Genomic DNA, 21568 nt, shown 5'->3' with positions numbered 1-21568 from the left:
GTTTTAGTTTAGTGACAACACACAGTCTCTGCAGTACAGCTGAAGACTCGCCTGGTCTTGACCTTTTAAATATCGAACCTTCAAGGCTTTTTTATGGCTTCAAAGACTTCAGACATACAGACACAGAAAGGCAGACTGTCTCTGGTGCCTTTCAGTGTGTTTATCAATGAACCTCTACTTTACATTTTCAGCTCTGATTAGGAAGTTGTCATCTGATGTTGCCACTAAGCAGAAGAGATAAAGAAGTCCTGTAATTTCATTTATCTTAGATTTGAGGGAAACATCAGCAACATCACTAAAGTAACTTTCTTCCACCTCTGTCACATCGTCCAAGTTCACCCATTTCTAACACAGTCAGATGCTGAAATTCTCATTCATGGTCATTCAGGTCTTGTATTCTGTACTATTAAAAAGATCCAACAAGTCCAAAATGCAGCTGCTACAATTCTTCTGATTCACTGGTTTACAGTTTCATTCAAGTCAAACTACAAACTGCTACCTATTACCTCCTGACCTGTCAAAACTTCTCAGACCTCACATTCCCCCACGAACACTCACATCACAGGATGGAGGTTATCTCATTATTCCAAAGATTACACCATTCAGATTTTAGGTGATAACTTATTGGGCGTTCTATGCTTTTATTGATTATTGATTACTATCAGTGAAGATAATCAAACATGAATCAGGGACGTTGTGGTTCATGGTCGACGCTTCACCTCTTGAATCCAATTTGTGCCACTCCTATAACTGAATAGTATCATGTATGTTTAGTATAATGTATGTTGTTATTATTTTCTCTTTCTCTAATTGTCTTCTTTCTTTTTTGTCAAGTGTATCAAGACACTGTGATTTCATACTAAAAAAAACAAACAAATTATTGGCATATTTCCCTAAAATAGATTGAGACATGAAAATTGTCTGATCTGTGAGATACTGCGGTTCATGGTCGGAGCCTTAACCCATTAAATCCAGACTGAAACCTATTATTTTTGTATCCCACATGGACTATAGGGCTACAAAACCCATATATGTGATTTAGAGATGTAATTACATGTTGTTGGGCGCATAAACACAGTGCGCCTGTTATGTTGAGGGAGACACGTTCCTGCTTCCTTTTACCGCAGCAGCACTGCCAACACAGCAGACGTGTGTGAGCATGTAAACAAACAAAAAACGAGCATTTCCTGGTATGAAACACCGCAAAATAGTCATAAAAGTCAGATTAATGTCCATGTAACAATGCTAATAAATTGATCTTTTAATAGAGGTCCAACTGTAAGCGAGAGGGAAACAACTTCTGTCCAGTTATTAATGTTGAGAAACTCCGGTGAGTTGCCATGTTGTCTGCTAGTCTGTTGTTGTGTTAGCCACTGTGGAGGGAAGCTGCATTAAACTTCCTGTTGAGTCAAGATACTTTTCATAAAAACCAACCGCTGATTGTTAAAATGTGGTCTAATGTTTATTACATGCTTTGGTGCAACTGTATCATTGTATTTATAATCTAAAAAGATCGCTAGCTGCTAATCGCTAGCTCTGACTAATAGAGCGACCGACACCTTGTCAACACTTTAAAGGAACATTACACTGTTTTCTAATATTAAAATCTTTATGTTTTAATGGGATTTGCGCACTTTAATGTTTTGTAATGCCAGTAAATGGTTATTTAACTTATTTTGGTTACTAGATGTACATGTTAAGTGAATCATAAAGGATAATTTAGTTCATTTCATGATTAACAGTACATTAAAATGGTGCAAAAAATGTAACAATACAGCAAATAATTTTGATAAATGTTAAAATACTAATTGTTTTGACATTAGAAATTCATAATGAGCAATCTGTTACTGTAAGAATACAAATGTTGATGTGACAGAGAGAAAATTCATTGTAAATAATTTATTGTTAAAGTTAAAAAGACATCTGTTTTAAAGAAATTCATGGTAAATTGATCATGTTAAAATTACCAGTTGTTAATATATGGTCAATGTAGTACAAGTGTATCCTTAGTTGTTGGTTATATGATGTATGACATTCTGAGAGAGAAAAGAATTTAATGAGATCTCATCTTAGTCACATAAAGAGAACCAAATAACTTATTATCCTGCACTATCTGTATCTGTGTAGGTTGGTTTTTTGTGACCAGATAGAATCAGAGATGGTGAGTCCAGCCTGTGACTCTGTGGACAGTTGTAGAAACGGTGTTGGTCAACTGTAGGAACTGCCCACAGAGGACATCTGATTTAAAGTTATACCCATTTTCATTGGGTTACAGATAAGACACACACACTAATTATCCTACCCGGGTAGTAATAGTAGTGACACTATTAGACACTTGGAACAGATACAACACAAAACTACTTTGAACTGAACTCTTGAGCTCTTTAATCATAAGGAGTAACCGTGGATTAAAGGAACAATCAGTAAACTAAAGAACACTTCATTGGAGGTTCTCCACCTCCATAACGGACTATTTCTGTTTATTGTGTTATTTGATTTATTTATTTTATTTTTTATTTTCCATTCTTTTAAAAATTGTGTATTATTGTGTATAAGTTTGAGGCAGTTACTCACTGAATTATTCAAGACAACTGCTCATTGGACCCAGTTAGATGTTAGTGTCTTATTACTACTTTTGGTTAGCACTGAGAATGCTACATTTTACTACAATTTAATTGTGTAAGTGCTATCCTGTTCAGACTTTTGTTCATTATTTAAAATTTTCTGTACAAAAGCCATAAAAATGCTTTTTTTATTATTGTTGAACATGTGCTTTTTTTGTTTGTAAAATGTATTGAGACGTTAAGTGATTTTAAGTCAAAGTAAGTTTACTTAATTAGCATTTTTGCCTTCAGTAGTGTAGATGGAGACATAAAAAGGTAGTGATGTTGCAGTTATTTGTTATGAGATTTAGGCACTAAGACAACAAGTCGACCCTGAAACATCCAGAAACACATCTGATTTATATCAAACCACCATAATACAGTATATTTAGTGCATCAAAATAAATACAATATTTTGTGACTGCTTACGTTCTCTCCTTTTGCGTCTGAAATAGATGACGCCTTTGTATATCAAATAGATGATGATGATGATGAACCCAACCAGCATACATACTGGTATGAAGTTGAACATCCATGTCAGATCATCTACAAAAAGTGAAAGAATAAATAATTAAAACAACAAATGGTTTACAAGGACACTGTATTGTATTCTAATGTCGTTAGCTGATCCCATCTTTGATAATGCACTCTGAGGTGACCCAATACAGAAAAATAATAAACTCAAAGCTCATCATTTAGTCATTTAATGCTGTTACAACATGTTTTGTAACTACTATGAGGACATTGACTACATTGTCATGTTTAGTAAAAACAGTAAGATGCATTAATAGTGCATAATAGTAGTGATGTTGCAGTTATTTGTTATGAGCTTTAACCACTAAGACAACAAGTCGACCCTGAAACATCCTTTTATGCAGATTCATGAAACATCTGGAGAGAATCTCTTGGTGTTGGTTGTGGTTGTGAATGTTTGCATGAGGATAGAAACTTCCTGTCTCTTAGCATGAAAATACATCATCAGGACTAATATTGTTGGTAGAATCACACTCTTGAAAGAACTTGAATATGTATGATGCACAACTAGATTAACATTATCAGTCAAATTTACAGAAATATTAATATACCACACCTAAAGAAATATAAAGAATGTAAATTCATTCAAAGATTTGATTTATATCAGACCACCAAAATACAGTATATTTAATGCATCAAAAATAAATACAATATTTTGTGACTTCTTACCTTTTCTGCCTTTGTATATTAAATTGATGATGATGTTGCACACACTCGAAATACAAACTGCTGTTAACATGAACACCTCTGTCAGATCATCTACAAAAAAGTGAAAGAATAAATAATGAAAACAACAAATGGTTTACAAGGACACTGTATTGTATTCCAATGTCGTTAGCTGATCCCATCTTTGATAATGCACTCTGAGGTGAACCAATACAGAAAAATAATAAACTCAAAGCTCCTCATTTAGTCATTTAATGCCTGTTAGAACATGTTTTGTAACTCCTATGAGGACATTGACTACATTGTCATGTTTTGTAAAAACAGTAGGATGCATTAATAGTGCATAATAGTAGTGATGTTGCAGTTATTTGTTATGAGCTTTAACCACTAAGACAACAAGTCGACCCTGAAACATCCTTTTATGCAGATTCATCAAACATCTGGAGAGAATCTCTTGGTGTTGGTTGTGGTTGTGGATGTTTGCATGAGGATAGAAACTTCCTGTCTCTTAGCATGAAAATACATCATCAGGACTAATATTGTTGGTAGAATCACACTCTTGAAAGAACTTGAATATGTATGATGCACAACTAGATTAACATCATCAGTCAAATTTATATAAATATTAATATACCACACCTAAAGAAATATAACGAATGTAAATTCAAGTCAAAGATTTGATTTATATCAAACCAAAATAAATAAATAAAATATTTTGTGACTTCTTACATAATTTGTCTTTGTATCTGAAATACATGATGATGATGACAATGATGAACCCAACCATAATCACTCCAAATATTGCTGATACGATGATCATCCATGTCAGATCATCTACAAAAAGTGAAAGAATAAATAATTAAAACAACAAATGGTTTACAAGGACACTGTATCATATTCCAATGTTGTTAGCTGATCCCATCTTTGATAATGCACTCTGAGGTGACCCAATACAGAAAAATAATAAACTCAAAGCTCGTCATTTAGTCATTTAATGTTGTTACAACATGTTTTGTAACTCCTATGAGGACATTGAGTACATTGTCATGTTTAATAAAAACAGTAAGATGCATTAATAGTGCATAATAGTAGTGATGTTGCAGTTATTTGTTATGAGCTTTAACCACCAAGACAACAAGTCGACCCTGAAACATCCTTTTATGCAGATTCATGAAACATCTGGAGAGAATCTCTTGGTGTTGGTTGTGGTTGTGGATGTTTGCATGAGGATAGAAACTTCCTGTCTCTTAGCATGAAAATACATCATCAGGACTAATATTGTTGGTAGAATCACACTCTTGAAAGATTATTTAGTGAATATTTAGTGCATCAAAAATAAATACAATATTTTAAGATTTCTTACCTCTTATGGCTCTGTATAATGAATTGATGATGTTGAACACAACAGAAATACAAACTGCTATTACGATGAGCATGAATCTCAGTTCATCTACAAAGAAAATGAAAGAATAAATCATTAAAACAACAAATGGTTTACAAGGACACTGTATTATATTCTAATGTCGTTAGCTGATCCCATCTTTGATAATGCACTCTGAGGTGACCCAATACAGAAAAATAATAAACTCAAAGCTCGTCATTTAGTCATTTAATGCTGTTAGAACATGTTTTGTAACTCCTATGAGGACATTGTCATGTTTAGTAAAAACAGTAAGATGCATTAATAGTGCATAATATGAATAAATTAATATTAATATACCACACCTAAAGAAATATAAAGAATGTAAATTCAAGTCAAAGATTTGATTTATATCAGACCACCAAAATACAGTATATTTAGTGCATCAAAATAAATACAATATTTTGTGACTTCTTACCTTTTATGTCTTTGTATGTTAAAAAGATGAAGACGATGATGAACCCAACCATAATCACTCCAAATACTGTTGCTAAGATGATCATCCATATCAGATCCCCTACAAAAAAATGAAAAAATAAATAATTTAAACAACAAATGGTTTACAAGGACACTGTATTGTATTCTAATGTTGTTAGCTGATCCCATGGATGAAAATACATCATCAGGACTAATATTGTTGGTAGAATCACACTCTTGAAAGAACTTGAATATGTATGATGCACAACTAGATTAACATTATCAGTCAAATTTACATAAATATTAATATACCACACCTAAAGAAATATAAAGAATGTAAATTCAAGTCAAAGATTTGATTTATATCAAACCACCAAAATACAGTATATTTAATGCATCAAAATAAATACAATATTTGTGACTTCTTACCTTTTATGGCTTTGTACATTAAAATGATGATGTTGAACAAACCCAACATACAAGGTATCATGTACATGACATTCAATATGAGAAACCCTACAAAAAAGTGAAAGAATAAATAATTAAAACAACAAATGGTTTACAAGGACACTGTATTGTATTCTAATGTTGTTAGCTGATCCCATCTTTGATAATGCACTCTGAGGTGACCCAATACAGAAAAATAATACAGAAAACTCAAAGCTCGTCATTTAGTCATTTAATGTTGTTAGAACATGTTTTGTAACTCCTATGAGGACATTGAGTACGTTGTCATGTTTAGTACAAACAGTAAGATGCATTAATAGTGCATAATAGTAGTGATGTTGCAGTTATTTGTTATGAGCTTTAACCACTAAGACAACAAGTCGACCCTGAAACATGCTTTTATGCAGATTCATCAAACATCTGGAGAGAATCTCTTGGTGTTGGTTGTGGTTGTGGATGTTTACATGAGGATAGAAACTTCCTGTCTCTTAGCATGAAAATACATCATCAGGACTAATATTGTTGGTAGAATCACACTCTTGAAAGAACTTGAATATGTATGATGCACAACTAGATTAACATTATCAGTCAAATTCAGAGAAATATTAATATACCACACCTAAAGAAATATAAAGAGTGTAAATTCAAGTCAAAGATTTGATTTATATCAAACCAAAATAAACAAATAAAATATTTTGTGACTTCTTACACTTTCTGCGCTTGAATCTAAAATAAATGGCGATGATGAACCCAACCAGAATCACTCCAAATACTGCTATCAGGATGTACATCCATGTCAGATCATCTACAAAAAGTGAAAGAATAAATAATTATAACAACAAATGGTTTACAAGGACACTGTATTGTATTCTAATGTCGTTAGCTGATCCCATCTTTGATAATGCACTCTGAGGTGACCCAATACAGAAAAATAATAAACTCAAAGCTCGTCATTTAGTCATTTAATGCTGTTACAACATGTTTTGTAACTCCTATGAGGACATTGACTACATTGTCATGTTTAGTAAAAACAGTAAGATGCATTAATAGTGCATAATAGTAGTGATGTTGCAGTTATTTGTTATGAGCTTTAACCACTAAGACAACAAGTCGACCCTGAAACATCCTTTTATGCAGATTCATCAAACATCTGGAGAGAATCTCTTGGTATTGGTTGTGGTTGTGGATGTTTGCATGAGGATAGAAACTTCCTGTCTCTTAGCATGAAAATACATCATCAGGACTAATATTGTTGGTAGAATCACACTCTTGAAAGAACTTGAATATGGATGATGCACAACTAGATTAACATTATCAGTCAAATTTACATAAATATTAATATACCACACCTAAAGAAATATAAAGAATGTAAATTCAAGTCAAAGATTTGATTTATATCAAACCACCAAAATACAGTTTATTTAATGCATCAAAATAAATACAATATTTTGTGACTTCTTACCTTTTACGCCTTTGTATATTAAATTGATGATGATGCTGAACATATCCAGAAATAATACTGGCATTAAGATGAACATCCATTTCAGATCCGTGGCAAAATCTGAAAGAATAAATAATTAAATCAACAAATAGTTTACAAGGACACTGTATTGTATTCCAATGTTGTTAGCTGATCCCATCTTTGATAATGAACTCTGAGGTGACCCACCTAAAGAAATATAAAGAATGTAAATTCAAGTCAAAGATTTGATTGATATCAGACCAAAATAAATAAATATAATATTTTGTGACTTCTTACATGCTCCGACTTTGTATAGAAAACAGATGAAGATGATGATGAACCCAATCAGAATCACTCCAAATACTGCTATCATGATGAACATCCTTGTCAGAAGCTCTACAAAAAATGAAAGAATAATTAATTAAAACAACAAATGGTTTACAAGGACACTGTATTGTATTCCAATGTTGTTAGCTGATCCCATCTTTGATAATGCACTCTGAGGTGGGTGAGGCTTCTTACCTTTTCTGCCTTCGTAGTTTGAATCGAAGATGAGGATGATGTTAAACATAACCAGAATACATACTAATACGAAGACGAACGTCCATTTCAGAAGCCCTACAAAAAATGAAAGAATGAATAATTAAAACAACAAATGGTATAAATACAGTTTATTTAGTACATGAAAATAAATACAATATTTTGTGACTTCTTACCTTTTATCCATTCATGACTGAAATTGATGATGCCTTTTCGTCTGAAAGTGATGATGATGATGCAGACAACCAGTAATAATATTGCCATGAAGATGAGCTGATTCCCTACAAAAAGTGAATGAAAAAATAATTAAAACAACAAATGGTTTACAAGGACACTGTATTGTATTCTAATGTTGTTAGCTGATCCCATCTTTGATAATGCACTCTGAGGTGACCCAATACAGAAAAATAATGAACTCAAAGCTCATCATTTAGTCATTTAATGTTGTTAGATCATGTTTTGTAACTCCTATGAGGACATTGAGCACATTGTCATGTTTAGTAAAAACAGTAAGATGCATTAATACATTAAATGTGTTACAGCAGATATTTGTTGGTGTGATAACTCACTTATGAAGGGGTTGAAGACTTTTTCACTGCCAATGTTGCTGACTGGGTTTTCAAACGCACAGCTGAACCAGCTGAACCACAGCTCCTTTTCCACCTAGAAATAGGGAGAAAAACAATATTAGCTGAAAGCTCATAAACCAAACATACAAATCTTTTGAGGAGCTCACTTTGTCTTTTTACACTATGTCCAGATTACCAAACCAAATACTAAAACCTTATTTGGGCAATTTCTAACATCTTTTTGATTTTTTCTTTGTATCACAAATAGATATAAAGTAATTAACAGAGAAACCTATCAAGTTTTCTAATATCACATTTTTATCACATGCAAGATTGTATGGGAAACAAAAAAAAAATCAAAAACACTGAAATTGCCACATCTGGTGTATAGAGGACCAAAAGTGTCGCAAAAATAGAAATAAATAATTTAATTTATTAATATCTAATTGTATAATAAACTCAGGAATTAATAAATAAATTTACAAATTAATTAATGTGATGCTTTATTACTATTTGTCATGACACATGTGGAGATATTCAGAGTTTTAAAAATGTCTGAACACTGAAGGTTTAAACTTGTAACAAAATATCTTTGAATGTTTTGTGAAACTATGACATATATATAAAATATTAGATTATCTCAACAGTTGTCTTTTAATTGGATAAAAATAAAAATGTCCAACCTTGTATCCAAATGCAGCTCTTGTTGTCACTTTTTATGACTTTACAGAGACAAGTCTGGCCCTTTCCATGATCTGAAATCTTTATTTTCTGCAGGTTTGTTCATGTTGCTGTTCAGTTTATTTAATTATATATTGTTTATTTACCAGAGACAATGCAAAAAATATTGAATATACCAGATATAGTTAAAGCTAATTTCAAAAATACTCTAAACTGTCTAAATATCCTAAACTGCACAGCCTGGATTCTGCCTCAGCTGGTCACCAACTGATGCCTGAATATGTGAATCAATTTAAAAACTAGATTCTGGTTTATTCTTTCAACATGATTTATCTGTTACTGATGAGACACACAAACATCATTATCCTGTGTTTACCATTGTTATTTTCTGCTCCTTGGTTGAAGACCACGTCGTGTCACCTGATGTCCACCAGTAGGTGACTGGTTCAGCGCCTGTACTGTTGCCATTACAGGTGAGGACACAGTAGGTCATTGAACACCAATCGGAGAGGGTGGGTTTAGAGACAGGAGCTGATAGAAAACAAAACAAAAAGACATTTCCTTTGAATTTAGGGCGTTTTGATAAACTAAGACAAACTTCATACACAATTCCTCCACTTACAGATAACCAGGAGTTGAGTCTTGCTGGTGACTTTGTTGTTGATCTCTACTGTGTAGTTGCCGCTGTCGTCTGGAGTCAGTCCTGTGATCGTCAGCGCTCCAGTTGAAGTGTTCAGTGAACCACGATCTGCAAAAATGCACAGGTTTAGCTTCTAAACAGAGATTTTTAGTCATCTTACAGTATGTTGTCAGCCAGAGCCACTTATTTCCAGTGTTGATCTCTTAAGAGTGGGCAGCTGGAGAAATCTGAACTTTAAAACACTAAAAATGTTTGTAGAACAGCTGATTTTCATACAAGTCTTTATCTCTCTATATAAAGCAAGGAAACTCTGTCTGTCTGTATGTATGTATGTATGTATGTGGATTTGTCCTTCGCAAGAAATGTATAAAAATACCTCATAAATAATGCTGATAACGTTGATTTGCTTCTTCTTCTGCCAATGGAGTCAACGAGCAGAAATACGGACAGCACCACTCTGCCATTGCAAGCCACATTGTGGTCGGAGGTGGTATTACATCAGTAGTGATGATGACTTGAAAACGTTTAAGCGTCTGAAGCGCATTTAGGGTTGTACTTAGTCTCTTAATTAATCATGAGTGTGTTTTGGGTATAACGTGCAATAAACCAATCAGAGTGTCATCTCCGATTCCCTTTAAAAGCCTGGTGCACTTGCAGCTTGGCGGATTGCTATTATAATGGCGCATTTGCTAAGTAGTAAGAATGAGCGCTTCTCTGCAGAGGAAACAGATCTGCTTGTGCGTGAAGTGAAAGAGCATGATTCATAACGAGCACACTAAACCCTGCTGCTCCTGGACAATCCTGTGGCCCCAGACCACCAGTTTAACCAGATTTATTATTTGAGTTACAGCTTTGGTTTCTTTAAAATTGTTTTATTCAGTCATGGAGTAAAAGGTCAAATCAGCAGGGTTTTAACTGCTGTAAGTATGGAGACCTGATCACTGTAATCTCAAAAATGTTAAAGAATATTTGTTAAATATTGTTCAGAAATTAAATCATTTTAATTATGTAAAAAATCATCATACACAGTTATCAGGACTTTCTAAGGTTCTGATCCTGCTGCTGGCAGCAGCTAGAAGCTGTCCAGATTTATTTCCTTCTTTAGTTGAATCATTGTTTTCACCTCATTTATTTCCTCATGTGTTCCTCATGTCATCATGTATTGATGAAGCAGGAAAGTTGATCTGTGTTTGATCTGTTGTTGATATCTGTTTGCTGGGTCTTGACAGACACCTTCAACCTGACAGATCTGTTTAAATACCTCCATGTATTGCCTCGATTTAATCAAACAATTAGACAATTTAATCCGTCATTACTGTGATTAGCTAATTCTGATAAATATTCTGACTAGCCAGTATCATGTATTTTTTAAAAATATGTTGATGTACACAATAATAATCTTTCACATTGTAATCCTTTTATTTATTATCTTTTGCATGTTTGTGTGCTGCTGCGCGTCCATGTGTGTAACAAGCAGAGTGTACATTGTGCACCCGCCTGTAGGCGCATATTACTATCCTGATAACACTGCACCATTGTCTTCAGACCAGGTTTTTGTTGGTCAATGCACCTGACCACACCTTATTTTAGGACCAACACGCCCATGGGCGCTCAGATGGGCACAAGTGCATTTGCTGTAAAAACAACGTCAGCGCTGGACGGGAAAATGACAACTAGCAAAGACACAAGCGTTGCGCTTGGTGCTGCTTTGCACCGGGCATAAGATAGGACCCTTAAGCTCGACTACTGACCTGTGCAACATTACTGTGAATTAATCTTGGCATGTACGTTCAAGACTTAGTGCTCAATGTCTCAGGCACGTTCAGAAATATATAAAAATACCTCATAAACAACGTTCTTCTTCTGCACATGGATTCAATGAGCAGAAATACAGACAGCACCACTCTGCCTTTGCAACCCACATTGTGGTCTGAGGTGGGATTACATCAGTAGTGATAAGAACTACCAGAGAATGAATTGAAAAAGTTTAGAGAGTTAAATTCTAGTCCTGTTCTGAACTGAACTTTGTATGTATGTTCAGAACATAGTGCAGGATGTCTCAGGCACGTTTTGAATGATTACTACAGTTCATCTGATCAACTTCAGTCTCCAGATATTCTGCGTGTGAGGTGTTTAGGGAGCATCAGTAAATTGTAGCGTCTACCAATAGGCTGCATGTGAGGCGTTTAGGGAACATGAGTAAATTATAGCAACTACTGATAGCCTGCGTGTGAGGCATTTAGGGAGCATCGGTAAACTGTAGCATCTACCGATAGTCTGTATGAGAGGGGTTTAGGGGACAGGAACAACTCTCTCTAGGTATTGAGAAATCAGCCCATCCCGAACATGCACATTTTGAACAGGCACTGCACTAGTAACCCTAATTCTATTCATTTCACCCATTGATTATTATGTAATTAAGGTATTTAATTGGGTTTCACAGGGATAATGAATGAATTAATCTATAGATTGCAACATATTCAGATATTTGGGGATTATTTTTACCAAAACATATGAAAGTGATATCTTATTTATCAGTACACCTTTAATGGGCCTTAATATTTTAATTTAAAGGTGAAAATTCAAGGATTACATTACAGTAATTGTATTTGTCAAACTTAATGGCTTATACTTCTTAAAAAGAACTCAATCCATGCAGAAAATACATCAAAACCCCTCTTTCATAATATAATCCATTTATTTAGCCAAAATCTGTGATAAACCTATTAAATACTGTAAAAGAATTCCTTAAAATATAATTAATTTACAACAGAAAATATTTCGACTACTAATTTAAACCAAAATCTCAACCTAAATGTATCAAAAACTTCAAACTAATGTATAAAATCATTGATCTCTGGCTACCAAACAGCTTGATTTAGATTAAAGTGGTACCTTTGAAGTGTTGGGAGGAGAAAGTCTCGCCTCCATACCACTCCATGGCAAGATCAGGTCCATGTTTCCACACTATACTGGTGATGAGATTCACTACAGAGTCTGGTGTGAGAACAGCTTTGTCACCTATTTTCCTGTAGAGTGGTTCTTCTGCAAAATAAAATAAATTAAATAGATGTGAATGCAAATTTCTCTGTTTAATTACTGAAATGTATTTTTTCTTTAATCAAGTGTGTCCTGCTCTAGTTTTAGTAAAAACTAAGTGAAAAGTAAAGTACAAAGTACAATAATTTCCTCTAAAATGTAATGGAGCATAAAGTAACATAAAATAGAAATACTCAAAATAACAAACAGTAAAACTTTACTTAAAGCCTCCTGTTTAGCATTTACAGCAGTATTTAACATTTAACACACTATGATGTTGTTTTTTAGCAAATCTAAGTGTTTGTTAATGATTGTAACTCCTCATGTGGGATCCATAACTGTAATCAGATAAAGACAATTTAGTAAAACAGTTATAATAATATAAAATATGTCTTCATAGGAGAAGTTATAATTGCTGACAAATATTGTACATTAATAAACACTTAAAGGACAGGTTCACAGTTTTTCAACTGTGTCTTAAAACAACAGTCAGGTGTCCATATGAACAGTGAAAGAGGTTTTCCTCGCTGTAATCATTCCTCCTGTTCATACTGGATATTAAAAGATCCTTCAAATGTGTTTTCAATGTAAGTGATGGAGGCCAAAATCCACAGTGTGTCCACACAGTCATTTAAAAGTTGATGTGAAGCTTATATGAGGCTTCATCAGTCTGAGTTAGTCATATCAAGTGGATATCTGACACATTTACAGTCTTTTTAGCTAAAAATTCCCTCTTTGTGTTTCCTCAGACAGTGTTTCCCTGTTGAGCTGTGGTGGAAGTATAGTAACAAAAAGAGGAACTTTGGCACTAAAAAGACTGTAATGTTGAAAGATATCTACTTGATTTGACTCATTTGGACGCTGAAGCTTCATATTAGCTTCAGATAAACTTTTAAATACATTTTTGCACTGAAGGAGGACTGTGGATTTTGTCCTCCATCACTTCCATTGTAAGTGCATTATGAAGGGATCTTCTAATGGTCAGTATGAACAGGAGGAATAATTACAGCAAGAAAAACATGTTTACATGTTCATTTGGGCTCCTGACTGTTGTTTTAAGACAGACTTGAAATGTGAATCCGTCCTTTTAACATATACTTACAACTACATTATAGTGTGTTATAAACATTTATTAAATGTTTATAAATGTTTATATACATCTTATTAATGCTAAATAGGGGGACTTAAAGTGTTACCCAAGCACCTCAGCTAATTTCCACCACTGATTCTAGTCTATTTCTAATTTAGGGGACAAATATCCCTTTAAAACTCTTAACAAATACCTTATGACCCCTCATCACATCATTATTCCTTAAACCAGATTTATAAAACTGTTCACAGCCAAATATTCACAGTTACGATAGACTTCAAATATACATTTCCTGGTTCTACAGTTCATGTAAATGTGTACATTGTACATTGTCATGTTTAGGAAAAACAGTAAGATACATTAATACATTAAATGTGTTACAGCAGATATTTGTTGGTGTGATAACTCACTTTCCATGAAGGGGTTGAAGACTTTTTCACTGCTGCTTGAGCTGACTGGGTTTTTAAACACACAGCTGAACCACAGCTCATTGTCTTCCTAAAAATTGGGAGAAAAACAATATTAGCTGAAAGTTCATAAACCAAATGTACAGATTGTTTGAGGAGCTCACTTTGTCTTTTTACAGTCTGTCCAGATTATCAACAATAAGCTGGTCACCAACTGATGCCTGAATATGTGAATCAATTTAAAGACTAGATTCTGGTTTATTCTTGCAACATGATTTATCTGTTACTGATCAGACACACAAACATCATTATCCTGTGTTAACCTTTGTTATATTGTGCTCCTTGGTTGAAGACCATGTGTCCGCACCTGATGTCCACCAGTATGTGACCAGTTCAACACCTGTGGTGTTGCCATTACAGGTGAGGACACAGTAGGTCATCTCAGGTTCACACCATATGGAGAGGGTGGGTTTAGAGACAGGAGCTGATAGAAAAAGAAACAAAGATTTTTACTTTGAATTTAGGGCCGTTTTGATAAACCAAGACAAACTTCATACACAATTCCTCCACTTACAGATAACCAGGAGTTGAGTCTTGCTGGTGACTTTGTTGTTGATCTCTACTGTGTAGCTGCCGCTGTCGTCTGGAGTCAGTCCTGTGATCGTCAGCGCTCCAGTTGAAGTGTTCAGCAAACCACGATCTGCAAAAATGCACAGGTTTAGCTTCTAAACAGGGATTTTTAGTCGTCTTACAGCATGTTGTCAGTTGGAGCCACTTATTTCCAGTGTTGGTCATTTAAGAGTGGGCAGCTGGAGAAATATGCACTTTAAAACACTAAAAATGTTTGTAGAACAGCTGATTTTAATACAAAAAATCTCTAGTTTTGATTTCCCACAGAAAAAGCAAGTGAATCCCTTTTTTATAACCCTAATTCCATTCATTTACTCATAAATAATTATGTAATTAAAGTATTTAACTGGGTTTTACAGGGATAATGAATACATAAATGTATAGATTGCAACATATTCAGATATTTGGAGATTACATTTAAGAGCTTTTTTGATTAAAACACGTTAAAGTGATACCTTATTTAACAGTACAACAGGTCCTTAATATTTTAACAAAGGTGAAAATTCATTCCTGATTGTATTTGTCAAGTTTAATGGTTTATACTCCTTAAAAAAACTCAATTCATGCAGAAAACACAAACAAAACCCCTCTATTATAATATAATCCATTCATTTAGCCAAAATCTGGGATAAACCTATTAAATACTGTAAAAGAATTCCTTAAAATATAATTAATTTATGACAGAAAATATTAAGAACCCTAATTTAAACCAAAATCTCAGCCTAAATTTGTCAAAATCTTCAAATTAATGTATAAAATCATTGATCTCTGGCTACCAAACAGCTTGATTTAGATTAAAGTGGTACCTTTGAAGTGTCGGTAGGCGGTAGTCTCGCCTCCGTACCACTCCATGGCAAGATCAGGTCCATGTTTCCACTCTATACTGGTGATGTGATTCACTACAGAGTCTGATGTGAGAACAGCTTTGTCACCTATTTTCCCGTAGAGTGGTCCTTCTGTAAAATAAAATGAATTAAACATAAGTGAATTTGAATTTCTCTGTTTAATTACTGAAATGTATTTTTTCTTTAATCAAGTGTGTCCTGCTCTAGTTTTAGTAAAAACTAACAAGTAAAAAGTAAAGTACAAAGTACAATATTTTCCTCTAAAATGTAGTGGAGCATAAAATAGAAATACTCAAAATAACAATATACTATAATGTTATTTTTTTAGCAAATATAAGTGTTTGTTAATGTGTTTGTTAATGATTGTAACTCCTCATGTGGGATCCATAACTGTAATCAGATAAAGACAATTTAGTAAAACAGTTATAATAATATAAAATATGTCTTCATAGGAGAAGTTATAATTGCTGACAAATATTGTACATTAATAAACACTTAAAGGACAGGTTCACAGTTTTTCAACTGTGTCTTAAAACAACAGTCAGGTGTCCATATGAACAGTGAAAGAGGTTTTCCTCGCTGTAATCATTCCTCCTGTTCATACTGGATATTAAAAGATCCTTCAAATGTGCTTTCAATGTAAGTGATGGAGGCCAAAATCCACAGTGTGTCCACACAGTCATTTAAAAGTTGATGTGAAGCTTATATGAGGCTTCAGCAGTCTGAGTTAGTCATATCAAGTGGATATCTGACACATTTACAGTCTTTTTAGCTAAAAATTCCCTCTTTGTGTTTCCTCAGACAGTGTTTCCCTGTTGAGCTGTGGTGGAAGTATAGTAACAAAAAGAGGAACTTTGGCACTAAAAAGACTGAAACGTTGAAAGATATCTACTTGATTTGACTCATTTGGACGCTGAAGCTTCATATTAGCTTCAGATAAACTTTTAAATACATTTTTGCACAGAAGGAGGACTGTGGATTTTGTCCCCAAAAACATGTTTCAAGGGCTCCTGACTGTTGTTTTAAGACTTCAAAAATTGTGAATCCGTCCTTTTAATATATACTTACAACTACATTATAATGTGTTATAAACCTATTAAATGTTTATAAATGTTCATATACATCTTATTAATGCTAAATAGGGGGACTTAAGGGGTTAGCCAAGTGCCTCGGGTAATTTCCAACACTGATTCTAGTCTATTTCCAATTTTAGGGAACAAATATCCCTTTAAAACTCTTTACAAATACCTTATAACCCCTCATCACATCATTATTCCTTAAACCAGATTTATAAAACTGTTCACAGCCAAATATTCACAGTTATAAAAGGCATCAAATATACATTTCTGTTGTCACAGTTCATGTAAATGTGTACATGTGGTAAACAGAAACTAGCCTCTATCTAACCTGAGGGGGTCGTCACAAAATTAAAATTGAAATCAAAAAATATAACACAAGCAATGCACAGAAATATAACATGATATTATAATTTTCTCAACATGTCAGTTAAAAAATTATAACAGTGAAAACAGTTTAAATGATTCTAAACTTACTGTTGGCTGCCACTGCGGTCCATAATAGAAAGTAAAGCAACAACATCTTCTTGTTCTCAGTTGGGCTTCAATAGCAGTAAGACACATAAATTCACGGTGATTCTGTTGATATTTAAAAACATAAAAACATTTTTTAAAAGTATATATAGATTTATAAATGTATTCAGAAAGTTAAAAGTAGGAAAGGCTTCTGTTGACAGCTGTAGCTGAGAGTGAAGGAGGAAGTAAAAGCAGCAGAACAACAAGAAGTGGTTCACATACATGACGAACTTCTGACTGAGCAGCTGTCATTTTATTTATATTTCATTAAATGTTTCAGTCACTCTGTAAGTTAGTGTCATAAAGAGAGAAGATCAGTTTCCTTAAGACAGAACTGTTGATTTACTGTTGCCTCTAGAACAAAAACATGCAGGAAGAGAATAAAAGAAATAAATCAATAAAAACATTTCCTTCTGCTATTTTGATATGGAGGGTTTAAAGGGCTGAAACTAAATATATAAATAATTATAAAACTAAATTCTTAAATATATGAATAAATATATAACTATGATAGATAGACAGACAGACAGATGTGTCATCTTCATCCATCAGCAGTCAGGGGGTCGGACTCTGCCCTGTGATTGGTGGTTGAACTTGAATCTGCTGCTTTTGCCTAATTCAAGATGGCAGCACCTGGTGCAGATTTCAATTAAATCTTGTGTGTTACAATAGTAGATATGTCGGCTGTAGCTGAACAGATGGAGGAAAATTACAGTTCCTGTGCTTTATTAGATCAGATTAGATCAGAACGAATTGGAATGATATTGACCCGACTGACACAGAAATGAATGAAGCTGTATTCAGGATCTCAGATCCTGCTGGTCTGTAATACTGTTCATTCACCAATCAGAGTCTTTAACCCACCCCCTGACTTTTGATGGATGAAGCAAGTTACGCTATGGATAAATAAAAGTATATATAAATGATGAAATAAGATTATAAATAGATAAATAAAAGTGTGAATAAAATAATAAATGAATTAATATACAAGTGAATAAATAAATAAATAAACATAAATTCAACTTATATTTAATGTCTCATTTAATTTGTGATTCATTTATTTATGGTGACAATTATTAAGTAATTACTTGTTTATTCATTTATTAAGCATTTTATTACATAATTATATTTATTCATTTATTTAAGCATTATATAATTATTTATGTATTTATATATTTAGTTTCAGCCCTTAAAACCCTCAAAACATGTCAACCAGACACAACACACACATCTTAAAAAAGAAACAATGGAAGAATTACTTTTTGGATTAAATTAATACATAATAATTTTTTTAAATGAAGTAGCTGGTGTTTAGTCCAGTGGTTCCCAACCTGTAGGATTCAGACCCCCCAAAGGGTCAGAAAGGAAAGAAAAGAGAAAAACTAAATGTTCTGCTGCTGTGTTTATTTGTTTTTACTAGCTTCATATTTGCTTTTCAGTGAAATATTGTATAATTTTACCTCTCTGGACCCACTAGCAATTCTATGAATGAAACCATCTGAAAAGTAAAGAGGTCCCAACTAGATGCTGCTTTTTGGTCACAGGGGTCACAAGCCAAACAGGTTGAGGAGCACTGGTTTGATCTTTAACACTGCATTGGATTTTATAAGTATGATTTTTTCAAAATGTAAAATCACAATCTGTAAACTAACTACAATAAACAAATCAAATCAATCAAATAAATGGACTGGAGTAAAATGTAGTGGAGCATAAAGTAGCATAAGTGACGGAGTCATTTTGTGCAAAACTGCATTTAAAAGTTGATGTGAAGCTTATATGAGTCTTCATCAGTCTGAGTTAGTCATATCAAGTGGATATCTGACAAATTTACAGTCTTTTTAGCTTAAAATTCCCTCTTTGTGTTTCCTCTGACAGTGTTTCCCTGTTGAGCTGTGGTGGAAGTATAGTAACAAAAAGAGGAACTTTGGCACTAAAAAGACTGTAATGTTGAAAGATATCTACTGGATTTGACTCATTTGGACGCTGAAGCTTCATATTAGCTTCAGATAAACTTTTAAATACATTTTTGCACAGAAGGAGGACTGTGGATTTTGTCCCCCATCACTTATATTGTAAGTGCATTATGAAGGGATCTTCTAATGGTCAGTATGAACAGGAGGAATGATTACAGCAAGATAAACAGGTTTCACTGTTTATTTGGGCTCCATTTGGACTATTTTAACACACATCTGTTAAATTGTGTCCTTGTCCTGAGAGGAGAGAGAGGTCAGCTGTTTCCATCTGTGATTTTGACTAAATGTTTTTTCTAACTAATACTTGACGACGTGAAAACACGGTAATAAATTAACAGGTTAAATCTCCCCCTCTGTCTCCACATCAGTCCTGTAGTATAAATATAAACAGGTCTATATTCACCTGTAGACACATGAAGTCAAAGCTGTTCTCCAGCGGCTGTCCGGCCGAGCGGAGCCGCATTTAGTGTCTCAGACAGCGGGGAGAGCAGCGGCTCATCTCCGCCTCCTCCACAGGCTGATTCAGGCAGAAAAACCTGAAAAGTGTTGGGACACAGCAATAAAAACACTGTGCTGAACTACTGACGATCAGTTTACTTCAACTGTTAACGTTACTCCACACACTCAAACTCAACTAGCCTATAAAATGGTGGCAAATGTTACAGCCGTTAGTTGAGAGTTCACTTTTAGCTCCAAACGACACTTTTAACAACCAAACGACAGATTTCTGCTGTTTGTAGAGGGACTAATCTAACAGTAGTTAATAATAACAACATGAACAAAGAGCCATTAATGTGTAAAACATTGGAAACTGTCGGTTACATTACCTTAGGATGGAGAAAAGAATCTGCGTCACGATGTCAGATAAAGTAAAAGTAAAAGCAAATGTCACCAGGAAATATGAGGGAATAGAGGAGGTGTTACAGATAAATGATTGATTTTGGGTACATCCGTTGGTATTTCCCTTCATTTGTCATGTCCTAAAAGCCAGGTCATGACACTATATTCTGTCACATTTAATGACCCGCAGCAGGTAGGCTACACTATAGTCTGTTATGGCAAGTCGTTAACATTTAATCGAACCACACTCCTATCTGTAATTACATTTTATATATCCATAATAGTGTTTTTCCTAGTCAAAACTGTATTCTCAGTAGTCTGAATGATCATTAAAGAGATCCACAATAACATTCTTACTAGTAGAAATTGTATTTCAAGATACCAACAACGTTGATTGTACAAGTCAAAAATAAATTTAGGATACATTTAACAGCTAGACTGGATATGCATCGCAGATATCTAATTCAATTCTTCCTAGTCAAAATTTCAGTTTCAACCTTTCAGATATTCACAATGACATTTTTCCGAGGACAAATTACATCACTTTTGCCATTCATGTGTAGGCTATTAGGCTCTCAACTTCAGATATCCACAATTACATTTTTGATATCTAGAATGAACATTCTGGATATCTGCAACAGAATTCTAATAGCTTTCAAGTTTCATCAGAAGTCATTAATAACATAATCAAGCACATAGAGTTTAATCAGGAAAGTAGTTTAAAAACACGCACACAACCATTTACTGCATAGAAACTGAGTACAATTAGCTGATAATTAGCCTGATCAGCCACCGTTAGTAATCAATACAACACACATTATTAGACTGTAAATCATTAATCAAACCAATAACTAACAGCAGTCACATCAGACAACCTTATTATACTTTATTACTACTATGACACATGTAGGCATTCACCAATCTAGAGAACCCCACACAGAAATGACACCTCCTTAGGGCAACTTAATACTGCACTGCAGCTGCAAAAAAAGAAGCTAATTTCACTCTTCATCACCTCGGCATCAGTCAGGCTGACCATCCTGTGCTTCCCCTCCAGCTGGGACCACTTGGCCTCAGTGAGACTGTGGGCATCTCCTGGGTTCACCTCGAAGATACAGTGAGAAGCTGCCTCCTGAAGAAGGAATACAGCTCGTGGCTCTCGGTGGTGACAAC

At 34.1% G+C, this 21568-nt stretch overlaps 2 protein-coding genes and 1 long non-coding RNA gene across 3 annotated transcripts in view; 1 reads left to right on the top strand and 2 right to left on the bottom strand.

Annotated features, from left to right (window-relative positions):
• The window catches only part of LOC137176729 (lymphocyte function-associated antigen 3-like), an 85888-nt gene extending 65460 nt beyond the window's left edge, over positions 1 to 20428 (bottom strand). Inside the window, exons 1-7 of the mRNA XM_067582611.1 lie at positions 20383 to 20428; positions 19959 to 20091; positions 17544 to 17645; positions 15952 to 16101; positions 15090 to 15215; positions 14839 to 14999; positions 14519 to 14606 (exon numbers count right to left, since the gene is read on the bottom strand). Coding sequence (XP_067438712.1) covers positions 14519 to 14606; positions 14839 to 14999; positions 15090 to 15215; positions 15952 to 16101; positions 17544 to 17589 — 571 coding nt within the window. The 5' untranslated portion in view covers positions 17590 to 17645; positions 19959 to 20091; positions 20383 to 20428. The remainder of the gene's footprint in view (positions 1 to 14518; positions 14607 to 14838; positions 15000 to 15089; positions 15216 to 15951; positions 16102 to 17543; positions 17646 to 19958; positions 20092 to 20382) is intronic.
• LOC137177295 (uncharacterized) lies at positions 621 to 2848 on the top strand. Its single transcript, XR_010926057.1, has 3 exons — positions 621 to 1190; positions 1269 to 1330; positions 2128 to 2848. It is a non-coding gene; the product is annotated as an uncharacterized lncRNA (long non-coding RNA).
• Positions 5330 to 12920, bottom strand: LOC137177453 (uncharacterized). Its single transcript, XM_067583793.1, has 10 exons — positions 12875 to 12920; positions 9962 to 10087; positions 9716 to 9870; positions 8659 to 8752; positions 8266 to 8370; positions 8072 to 8167; positions 7847 to 7945; positions 6797 to 6892; positions 5642 to 5740; positions 5330 to 5358 (listed from the first exon to the last, which is right to left on the bottom strand). The coding sequence occupies exons 1-10, from the start codon at positions 12918 to 12920 to the stop codon at positions 5330 to 5332; spliced, it is 945 nt and encodes a 314-aa protein (XP_067439894.1).
• Positions 20429 to 21568: the final 1140 nt, after the last annotated feature.

The sequence above is a fragment of the Thunnus thynnus genome, chromosome 24, assembly GCF_963924715.1.
Source record: "Thunnus thynnus chromosome 24, fThuThy2.1, whole genome shotgun sequence".
NCBI classification, from domain to species: Eukaryota; Metazoa; Chordata; class Actinopteri; order Scombriformes; family Scombridae; genus Thunnus; species Thunnus thynnus.
This window is presented reverse-complemented; position numbering and strand designations above follow the sequence as displayed.

What these genes read in the sequence shown, in the direction of transcription:
- LOC137177453 (XM_067583793.1), bottom strand. Translation starts at nt 12,920, where the DNA reads ATGGAGTGGTATGGAGGCGAGACTTTCTCCTCCCAACACTTCAAAG. An exon ending in GACTCAACTCCTGGTTATCT is followed by an intron (nt 9,871 to 9,961) that starts GTAAGTGGAGGA and finishes GTTTTCTATCAG; the next exon opens with CTCCTGTCTCTAAACCCACC. An exon ending in AAACTACGAAGGCAGAAAAG is followed by an intron (nt 7,946 to 8,071) that starts GTAAGAAGCCTC and finishes CATTTTTTGTAG; the next exon opens with AGCTTCTGACAAGGATGTTC.